The sequence below is a fragment of the Bubalus bubalis genome, chromosome 7 (assembly GCF_019923935.1).
Source record: "Bubalus bubalis isolate 160015118507 breed Murrah chromosome 7, NDDB_SH_1, whole genome shotgun sequence".
Lineage (NCBI taxonomy): Eukaryota > Metazoa > Chordata > Mammalia > Artiodactyla > Bovidae > Bubalus > Bubalus bubalis.
This window is the reverse complement of record NC_059163.1, coordinates 2012541-2022736: the sequence shown is the minus strand read 5'-3', so window position 1 is coordinate 2022736 and position 10196 is coordinate 2012541. Positions and strand designations below refer to the sequence as shown.

Sequence of the window (10196 nt, the reverse complement as noted above, 5' to 3'; positions counted from 1 at the left end):
ATCTGGGGGCAAATGGGGCTGCGTCTGTCAGGGGCCTCCGATTGGACTAGTTCCCGCCAGGACGCCGGCCCCGGACGGAGCACGTGAGGCCAGGCCCAGTGGCCGGAAGAGGGGGTGCGGCGGCCCGCCCACTTCCGGATTATGAGACCACGCCCACTTCCGAGCGGGGAACCAGGCCGGCTTCCGGGTGGGCGGGGCGGGGTCTGCGCGCCCGCCCCTCCCGGCGGTCCTCTGCGCGTCTGTCAGTCCGTCCGTCTGTCCATCCGTCCATCCCCTGGTCTGTGCCGCGCGCGGCCGCGGCAGGGGCGGGGAGGGCGGGGGTCGTTCTCCGGCTTGCCAGGCTGCCCCTTGCTTCCGCCTGGGCCTGGGTTTCCCCGACCACTCCGCCCGGGGCCGTGGGGCGGGGGCCGGGAGGTGCCGGGGCCACGATGCCCCGCCCGGCCCCCCTCGGTCGGCCTCCCGGGCTGGCCGTTTCTTTGCGTAACTCCCCAACAGCTTGCGTTTCCTGCTGTCCAGGGTCGGGGGCAGGGCGCACAGAGCGACAGCCGGTACTCTGGCAGTGAGTGGGTTGGGGACACTTCGCGGGCGGAGGGATCCTCTCCTCCCGAGGTGGGTGGGCGGCGGACCGGGTAACCGGACGTGTCTTCGTGCACCGTGCTCTCGTGCAGACCTGCCACACGCTCAGCCGGGCCTGATCGGAGCCGCTCCCATCATGGGCTGTGGAGCCGGCGGGAGCTGCACGCCGCGCCCGCCCATCCGCCAGCAGCCGGCACCAGAAACCCGCGTCGTCGCTGTGGTCTTCCTCGGCCTCCTGCTGGACCTCCTGGCCTTCACCCTGCTGCTGCCCCTACTGCCCGGGCTGCTGGAGAGCCACGGCCGTGCCCACGTGAGCCCCTCCCCGCCAGCCCCACTGCCCCTGCACCCCGCCATGGCTGCTTCTGGCTCCCAGCCCCTCAGAGACGCCCCAGTCCGCCACGCCTTCTTGTCCCCCAGGACCCCCTCTACGGCTCCTGGCAGCGCGGGGTGGACTGGTTTGCAGCAGCCATCGGGATGCCAGCAGAGAAGAGGTACAACAGCGTCCTGTTCGGAGGTAGGGTCCCCAGCTGGGCCGGGGCCTCCCCACGCCTTGGTTCTCACCTTCTCGCTCTGGGGCATGGTCCACCCCCTCTCCCCGCGGAGCGTCCACTTCCCTTGGGGCCCCCCGGGCCGAGTGGTGACCGTGAGCTCTGTCTCTTCCAGGTCTGATTGGCTCCGTTTTCTCGCTCCTGCAGTTCCTCTCCGCACCACTCACTGGGGCCGTGTCTGACTGCCTGGGGAGGCGCCCGGGGATGCTGCTGTGCCTGGTACGCGTGTCCACCTGGCAGCCCTCTGGGAGGCAGCTGTGGGCCCTCCGTGGCCCCTCACTGGCCCTCACTGCTCCCTGGGGGAGGTGTTTGGGGGGAGCGGAGCTTCTGGAGCTAAGCCAGGGTGTGGCAGAGCTGCTCCTGCCAAGGGGTCACTGGGCATACAAGTGGCCTTTGGCTGCTCCAGAACAGGGCAGGGTCCCAGGAGTACTACTTCAGCCTGCCAGCCCCACTGTGGGCCCCTCCTGGCCTCAAGTGACGGCACCTGCCCTTGGCCCCTGCCCTGGGGTAGGTAGGTGTGGCCACCTCGTACGCCGTGTGGGCTGCCTCGAAGAGCTTTGCGGCCTTCCTGGCCTCCAGGGTGATAGGCGGCATCAGCAAGGGGAACGTTAGCCTCTGCACCGCCATCGTTGCCGACCTGGGCTCACCGTCTGCCCGCAGCAAGGGCATGGTGAGTGGCCCTGGGGCTTAGGGGTGGGGGTCTCTGGGGCTCGTGTCTCCCTGCTCGCTCAGGCACCCTCTTTTCCCCAGGCAGTCATCGGGGTGGCCTTTTCTCTGGGCTTCACTCTGGGCCCCACACTGGGAGCCTTCCTGCCCTCGGAGACAGTGCCCTGGCTGGCCCTGCTCTTCGCCGTCTCGGACTTGCTGCTCATCTGGTGCTTCTTGCCAGAGACGCTGCCCCCAGAGAAGCGGGTAAGGTGGGAGCCAGATAGCACCCGGGCTGAGACAGGTGGGGATGCCCATCATGTGTCCCAGCTCCAGGTGCTGGGGAGGCCAGGCTGCGCCCTCCTGGTGTCCAGATGCTCTTGAGAGCACAGCGCCTCCTGGGACCCCGTGGTCCCCTGACCCCCCGGCCTTGCTGGGGCCCTGCAAGGTCCAGGTTCGTCAGGCCCATCCCCAGGCCCCCTAGCAGGCCCTCAGTGCTGTCCCCCGCAGGCGCCCTCGGTCACCCTGGGGTTCCGGGCCGCCGCGGACCTGCTCAGCCCCCTGGCCCTGCTCCGCTTCTCCGCCGTGGCGCGGGGCCCAGACCCGCCCACTGGAGTCAGTAAGGAGCGGGCCCTGGGGGGTGGGGCTGGGGGGTCCCTCAGGCCGCCTTGGGGGCTGCATGCGCGTCAGGGCCACAGCCCCTCCTCACCGCCCCCCAGGGCTTGGCAGCCTGCGCGGCCTGGGCCTGGTCTACTTCCTCTACCTCTTCCTGTTCTCGGGCCTGGAGTTCACGCTCAGCTTCCTGGTGCACCAGCGCTTCCAGTTCAGCAGGTGGGATGCCCCGCACCCCGGCGGATCCCCATCTCGGCACACGCGTTCCCCGGGCCCAGCCCAGGGTCCTGGGGCGGACTGCGCGGCTCCCAGAGGACGGGGACCGAGGTCACCCCGGCTGCCTGGCCGTGTGAGGGCAGCACCGGCAGGGCAGGGGTGCTCACGGCTCGCCCCTTGCAGGGTAGAACAGGGGAAGATGTTTTTCTTCATCGGTCTCACCATGGCCACCATCCAGGGCGCCTACGCCCGGCGGATCCGCCCTGGCAGGGAGATCGCGGCTGTGAAGCAGGTATGGAGTTCCCTGGGGCTGGGGGCAGGCGGTGCCCGCGCTCTGCGGAGGCAGCGGGGGCTCTCAGACCGGCTGTGCCGCCCACAGGCCATCTTGCTGCTCATCCCCGCTTCCCTCTTCGTCGGCTGGGGACACACGCTGCCCATCCTGGGCTTGGGGCTGCTCCTCTATTCCTGGGGTGAGTGGGCCGGCGGGGCGGGGGCGGAGCCGGCGGGCGAGGGCGGGGCCTGTGGGGTGGTGAGGGCGGGGCCTGCGGGGTGGTGAGGGCGGGGCCTGCGGGGTGGTGAGGGCGGGGCCTGCGGGCGCGAGGACCGGGGGCGGAGCCGGCGGGTGAGGGCGGGGCCTTCGGGGTGGTGAGGGCGGGGCCTGCGGGGTGGCGAGGGCGGGGCCTGCGGGCGCGAGGACCGGGGGCGGAGCCGGCGGGCGAGGGCGGGGCCTGCGGGGTGGCGAGGGCGGGGCCTGCGGGCGCGAGGACCGGGCGCGGCGGGGCCTGGCCCCTCCCCCCACATCCGCTGGCCTCTCCCCGGACTGACCAGCGTCTTCCTGGTGTCCTCCCAGCCGCAGCCGTTGTGGTCCCCTGCCTGTCCTCCGTGGTCGCCGGCTATGGTGAGAGGCCCTGCCCTGGCGCGAGGCCAGCCCCTGGGAGGCGGTCTGAGGGCCCCTGACGGCTGTCCCCTGTCGCCCACAGGCTCGCCCCGGCAGAAGGGCACGGTCATGGGCACGTTGCGGAGCTTGGGCGCCCTGGCCAGGGCCGTGGGGCCCGTGGTGGCCGCCTCAGGTGAGGCCGCGGTACGGCACTCGGGGCATGCTGGAGGCCCGGCCAGACCGGGGCTGGGGGTGTTGCTGGCCGAGCTGGAGGGGGCAGGTGGGCCCGGGGCACCGTCACCTCCCCCGTTGTCTCCACAGCGTACTGGCTGGCCGGCGCCCGTGTCTGTTACACCGTGTGCGCGGCGCTCTTCCTGCTCCCCTTCTCCATCCTGCGGACCCTGAGCCCCCCGGCGCGGACACTCAAGGCCGAGTAGCTGGGCCGCCCGCCTGCGGTGATGTGAGGACTGGGGGCTGCGCGGCTAAGTGGGGGCCTGGGCCAGGACAGCTCCCCACTGCCCGCCTGACCCCCTCCAGCGCCCTCACCCCCGCCCCCGGGGTCTGGGGCTTGCAGGTGCAAGATACTCCAGCATGGACCTGCCTGTCAGGATCAGACTCAAACCTTCCAGACTTTCTTCGTTGTCTTCTGTTCTCAACGACACAGGGCCTCAGCATGACAAAGCAGCTGTTACATACCAAGTGCCTTCCTGCGGCGCACATCCCGTCCCCCCACCTCCCCCGGGCACCAGGGGCAGCAACTGGAGGGACAGCTGTTCCAGCTGCACTGACCACAGGGTGCCAGGCTCTGCCCGCTGGTTTCCCTTCTGCCCTGGGGTGGGGGTGGGGAGGCCGCCTGACGCCCCTCTCCTCTCCGGGGCCCTGGCCCGAAGCCCCCAACACCGCCCTCTGGGAAAGAACAGGAAGACACCTGGGGCAGGGTGCTTCTCAGACAGTGTCCCCCAGGGTCCAAAGTGACAAACTGCTGGATCAAGAGATAAGTGCTCACTTTGGAATCTTCAGAACATTAAACTTCTGAAGTCCTATTTTAAAGGAGCAAACAAAAAGAATTAAGATGCAAGGCTGCTTCCCAAGGTTAGACAAGGAAACTGCGTAAAGAATTTTATTTGTGAGTAAAACATGTTACAATGAAGAAAGGCCATAGGACCTGTCCTCCCAAGCCTGTGTCTGTATATGCAACTAAACTTCATGTTGAGATACAAAGAGTTAAAATAAACTACAAAAATGAAATTAAAATCATTGCATATGTGGGGTGAGAAGAAGGGAGGGCAGGAGGAGCCTGTGGTTAACTGAGTGCAGGGTGAGGGTGGGGAGTTTGACCACCACCAAGACAAGACACACAGAGAGCAGCTTGCCAGGAAGCTCTAAGCGGAGGTCAGCGCCATGCAGGCGGCCTCGGGTACCCCCCCCCCCAGGGGCCTGTCGGGACAGGCTGGCTCTGGAGCTCCTGGGACAGCCCACTCGCGGAGACCCCAGCCACCCCGAGTTCCAGCCAAGCAGCCCCCGACTCTGCTCCACGGATGCGGCGCGGAGGGCGGGAGGGGCCTTATGGTGACTGCAGGACATCAGTGGACCTCTGGGCGCGACCTCTGACCCCGACCCTGAGCTGCCCTCTAACCAAGGGAAGGAGCATCGCAGGCCAAGCTGAGCTCAGGTGCAGACCCGCCTCAGTGCCAGGCCCTCCCCAGGATAGAGAGCAGAAGCAGAGTGCTGCCCGTGCACGCCGTCGGGGCTGCGGGAGCTGCAGGTCCGCTGAGGAGGTCCGCAGGACCGCCCCCCGGAGGCGCCGTCCCTATGACGACGGGTTCAGGAGGCCCCAGGGGGGAAGTGCGGCCCGGGTCTGGTTCTAGCTGAGGGGACCGGGGACCAGCACCGGCTGCGCCATGAGCTACTGGGGCGCCGGCTCAGCCCTGACCCTCTCCAAGGCCATCCCAGGGGCCTGGGCTGTCGGGGCACTCTCACAGGACTGAAGCTGTGTATCTGAACAAGGATCACGAGCAGGCAACACCAGCAGGAAGCTGTGGGTCTGATTCAGTCACCTGAGACCTGGGGGTGAAGGGGAGCCTAGCAGAGATGGGGCGCGGGTTACTTCACGAGAGAAGGAGAGCAGGAGGGGTCAAGGCCAGAGCAGGCAGGTCTGCCCCCATCCAGCCGGGACCCTGACTCAGCTCCCGGCGGACAGTGTCCTTGAGGAGCTACAAAAGGGGCCGAGGTGCTGACCCCTGCAGGGCAGGGCTGGCTCCGAGGTGGACGTGGAGGCCGCGTCTCGCCCAGAACCCAAGGCTGCGGGCCAGGCCGCTGCACGCACGCGAGGTTAGCACCGGTCTATGTGGGGGTTGGTCACACCGAGGGAGGCGCTGGCTACACGGGGGCGGGGGGCGGGCCTCTGCATTCCATTACACAGGGGGACGGGGCACGCGGTGCCGGCGTGTACAGGAAGGGCCTTCAGGAGTCGCTCCTCTTCTTGCTCTTCTTCAGGAAGGAAGGGGTGCGGAATTTCTTCTTCTTTTTGGATGGGGACTTGCCCGGAGACCCATCACTGCCAGCGTCCTCGGCTGCTGGGGAAGCCGCCTCCTCAGCCACCTGGGCTGGGGCTGGCTCGGGGCTGGCCGCCGGGGGGGACCTGGAGGGAGACCCGGGGGGGCTTGGAGGGCCCTCGGCTTCACCCAGCCCCTCCTCCTCCTCCTCCTCCTTCTCCAACGGCGGGAAGCCGAGCGCTTCTGAAGGCTCGTCAGGGGACAGGTCGGGCAGGGTCGGCTTGAAGGTGGCGGCATCACTGTCGTCTCCGGGGGGAGGCTCCCGCGGCAGGTCTGGTGGGTGGGGCGGGAGAGACACGTTACAGAGCGACCGCCCGGCTCTCCCAGCCTCCCAAGGGCCCTGCACAGACGCTGCCCTGAAAGTGACTCTAGAGCAGAGTAAGGAGCTCTCACCAAGCTCTACTTTGCTCCAAGGCTGGATGCAGCCCACAGTGTGAGACGTGGGCTCAGTCTCATGGCGGATTTTAGCTCCTTCTCATGGACAGCGGGCTGACAAAACCAGCCTCAGTCCCGGGGCTCAGTCCCCAGGCGTGGACAGAGTGATGAAAGCCCGTGGAAACAGTCTCAGGACTGCAATGTTCTGCCTTAAACACTTGAACCATTAGAGGATGAGCATTAGTGGTCCTGAACTTACGCCTAAACGTGTATCCATGACACCTGGTCTCCCCCCAAGGAGAACACTAAACCGTGGCAGTTCATGGAGAACCCCGAGTGAACTCCCAGACTGGCGTCAACATCACCACCAAAGGCCACTGTAGGCTAGAGAATTCAAAGAGAGATGAACTCCGAAAAAAAAAAAGGAGAAAAAGGGGGGAAAAAAGAGAGATGAACTCTAACGTAAAGGACAGGCAAAAAATTCAAGCCATTTTAAGAAGCTGAACATGGAGAAGTGGAAGTGAGCGTGCTCGTCGCTCAGGCGTGTCCACCTCTTTGTGACCCCGTGGGCTGTAGCCCACCAGGCTCCTCCGTTGATGGGATTCTCCAAGCAAGAGCACTGGAGTGGGTCGCCATTTCCTCCTGCAGGGGTCTTCCTGACCCAAAGATCGAACCTAGGTCTCCTACACCGCAGGCAGATTCTTTACCAACTGAGCCACCAGGGAAGCCCCTCAACATGGAAACATAAACGTAAGCCAAATGGCACTGGTTTTAGAGAAACAGTCTGAGGCCTGCTTTCTACACAGGCCCCAGGGGAAACCATTTTCGTGGATTTTTTAAACATAGTCTACAAAGTTACAAGCCACTGGGAGGTTAGGCAACACTGGCAATCTAGCCAAACCTTAGGAGGTGACGGGAAGCAGGAGCAGGAGGAGTGGGGCAGGGCAGCTCCGGGAGGCTGCGTGCCCCTCCCCTCCGCCAGCCCCTCACCCCGGGTCTTAGGAGAGCGAACCGCCTTGGCTCAGCTGCTCAGGAGGCGCTGAGGATTCACTCTTGAAAGCATGCAGAGGCTGCCTGTGGGTGCTCGGGGGAACTTCTACCATTGGACCAAATGTCACATTAAACAAAGAGCAGTGAATGTCTCTCTCCCACCCCCCTCAGATTTAAGCTTAAGCACCCAGCTTAAGCAAAGATCAAAATACATGCAACCCCCATGCAAAATCCCAGCCTGTCTGAGTCTACTCTAGACTCAAGTCTGGTCTGACAGAGCAGAGCTCTCCACTGAGCAGCACCAGTCTCGAAGGTGAATAGGACAATGTGGTCCTTTGGGACTTCTGAGGCCCAGAGTGGTCTGAGCGGCCCCACCCGGGATCGCAGGACTCCAGGACAGGCTGCCCACCACGCAGCTCAGGTGACCCAGCACTTTCCAGGAGGGGCACTACCCACAGTGCAAGGATGGGGAACAGGGAACGGGGAGGGGGGGGGCTCTTTTTATTTTGAATCAACAGAAAACAAAACAAGCAACAAAGAAGCAGAATGAGGCAAAGCACAGGGAATTCCGATTAACAGCAGAGGGCCAGGCGGCAGGCGGTACTTACTATGGTAACAGGTACTCTTTAGCACATCCACCTCCTGCTTGTCACGCAGCCACAGGAAGAGAAAAGCACAGGTAGAGAGTCTACGCATCAGTCACAGCCACTGGGTTACAGACAGAGGGCCGGGGGTGGGGGTGGGGGGGGGGAGGGGGCGGCCAAGGCCCCGGACAGGCAGGGGAAGCACCACGCACACAACAGAGGACAGACACGGAGGCCACGGGCCCCAGACACAGGCAGGCGGTCTGGGAGACCACCAGGGCCCGGCACTCTCCATGGGCTCTGCCTACGGCCAGAGTGCGATCCTGGGGCCTGGACATGATGGAGGACGCTTCCGGGGCAACCCAAGCACAGGAGGGTGGAGGAAATGTGCAAGCAGTGGGCAACACGGACGTCACGGACACAGGCAGGCTCTGTCCCTGACCACGCGCGCCGCACTTGTGGGCCTGCGCCGCCTGCAGTTCTCAGCGCAGAGCTGGCACGGCAGAGGCGTGGGCGTGCAGCCAGCGACGCGCTGGCCCCATGCAGACGCATGCTGGCCACTGGTGTCAGCTCAGCTCCTGCCACACTCAGCTGCTCTTCCTCCACAAAGTCAGGACACTTGCCCCCTCCCAGCGAGGGCGCCCTGGGCAACCGTGCACCCTCCCCCGAGGGGTGGCCTCAGGCCCACCCCCAGCCAGTGCTCACCCTCCTCCAGCTTGACAGGGGTGCTGGGGGGCGTGTGCGGCTCCGGAGGGCTCTTCTCTTTCTCTTCTCTTGTCTGGTCCAGATTCTCTGCAGATGCACAAACCGCGGGGAGAGCATGTGAAGAGCTGTGAACCCCAGGGCCTCCCCGCCACCCTCCTCCAAGGCAGCCGGGCTGGCCTGCCCTGCCCATGGGGCCGCCTCCGGGAGGGCACAGGCTGGAGCCTGGAAGACAAGAGCTTGCAGCCACTGTCCTCAGCTTTTCCCAGTCGCTGTCTGAAAGAGGGTGAAGGAAGCCCATGAGGACTGGGGTGTGGACCTGCATCTCGGGACCGCCAGAGCTGCCTCTGTGCTGTGCTGACCAGGGACCCCTGGCCGGTCCCCCAGTGAGGAGCCCCCTCCCCACATCCTCAGCATCCCACTGCTGAGGAAGAGCCCAAGGTCCCAAGCACCCACACCCTACCTGCCACTTCAAGGGACACTCCATGAGCACAATCTTGGTTTTAATCTTCTATTTAGAGCATTTTCTACCAATACTTTAAACCTGGCAGCTGTAGGGACTGCCCTGGTGGTCCAGGGGCTAAGACTCCACACTCTCAACGCAGGGGCCCAGGTTTGATCCCTGGTCAGGGAGCTAGACCCTGCATCCCACAACGAAGACTGGTGAAAAAGTCAAAGTGTTGAGTCGCTCAGTCGTGTCTGACTCTGCGACCCCATGGACCGTAGCTTGCCATGTTCTGACCATGGAATTCTCCCGGCAAGAACACTGGAGTGGGTTGCCAGGCCCTTTCTCCAGGGGATCTTCCAACCCAGGGATCAAGCCCAGGTCTCCCACACTGCAGGCAGACTCTGAGCCACCAAAGAAGCCCCACTAAGACTGGCACGGTGAAATAAAATAGGTATTAAATAAATAAAATAGATAAGAAATACATAAAACAGACATTAAAGAGGAATAAACTTGGCACTTGTAATGCTATTTTTTTTCCTAAAGTAAAATGCTCTAAAACCAGAGAAAAAAATTACAGGAACTAGGATCCAGAAAATTCCAAGCCTACCTCTCATTTAGGGAGAAGTGTACACCACTGTTACCCTAGTTCCTAGAATCTCCTGTCTCACCGTCACTTTTTATGTTAACAGCTTAGGGCCAGTAAGTGCTGTATCCCCTACACCTCCTAAGCCTACAGCTCCCTTCCTGAAGCCAGGTGTCTACGCACAGAGGCCGGCACATCTCCTGCCTGAGGACACAAATTCCTTCCACCAGGAAAAGAGGCCAGAGGCTTTCTTCCCTGTACCTGAAGTGCTCACCTTTGACACTGAGCCTGAGTCTCACCTGCAGCACGCACCGCCGCCTTCCGCCACACCAGGGCTGGCAGCGGTGCTGGGCAGGGGCCTCCTGGCGGGGCCCGGCTGCCACTCCCATGCCGACAGGTCTGTGGGCACACAGCATGCTCACAGCTGTCCCCACACACATCCACCCACTCCCTCCCTCTAACATCCCTCCTGACGGAGCCTTCAC

General features: G+C 64.1%; 2 protein-coding genes across 15 annotated transcripts in view; one reads left to right on the top strand and one right to left on the bottom strand.

The window, feature by feature from the left end:
- Positions 1 to 133: 133 nt before the first annotated feature.
- On the top strand, positions 134 to 4728 carry MFSD10 (major facilitator superfamily domain containing 10). 5 transcript variants are annotated; one of them, XM_025289593.3, is made up of 14 exons: positions 134 to 277; positions 669 to 886; positions 994 to 1090; positions 1240 to 1343; positions 1636 to 1794; positions 1875 to 2036; positions 2280 to 2388; positions 2489 to 2600; positions 2781 to 2889; positions 2977 to 3067; positions 3448 to 3495; positions 3578 to 3667; positions 3796 to 3934; positions 4049 to 4728. In XM_025289593.3, exons 1-13 carry the CDS (start codon positions 142 to 144, stop codon positions 3909 to 3911), a joined length of 1551 nt encoding a protein of 516 aa, XP_025145378.2. In that variant the 5' UTR covers positions 134 to 141; the 3' UTR covers positions 3912 to 3934; positions 4049 to 4728. The 5 variants fall into 5 exon arrangements, with proteins under 5 accessions (XP_025145378.2, XP_025145382.1, XP_044801494.1 ...); XM_025289597.3 differs by having other exon boundaries at positions 3796 to 4728; XM_044945560.2 differs by lacking the exon at positions 134 to 277 and adding an exon at positions 365 to 548 and having other exon boundaries at positions 3796 to 4728.
- Positions 4568 to 10196, bottom strand: part of ADD1 (adducin 1) — a 90882-nt gene continuing 85253 nt past the window's right edge. For 5 of the 10 annotated variants that reach the window (XM_025289579.3, XM_025289585.3, XM_025289584.3 and 2 more), the window contains 2 exons: positions 8684 to 8770; positions 4568 to 6302 (listed from right to left, as the gene is read on the bottom strand). In XM_025289579.3, coding sequence (XP_025145364.2) covers positions 5938 to 6302; positions 8684 to 8770 — 452 coding nt within the window. In that variant the 3' untranslated portion in view covers positions 4568 to 5937. Of the gene's footprint in view, positions 6303 to 6663; positions 6789 to 8001; positions 8037 to 8683; positions 8771 to 10196 lie in introns of those variants that run through there. The other 5 variants (XM_025289591.2, XM_025289590.2, XM_025289592.2 and 2 more) reach the window with 3 other exon arrangements.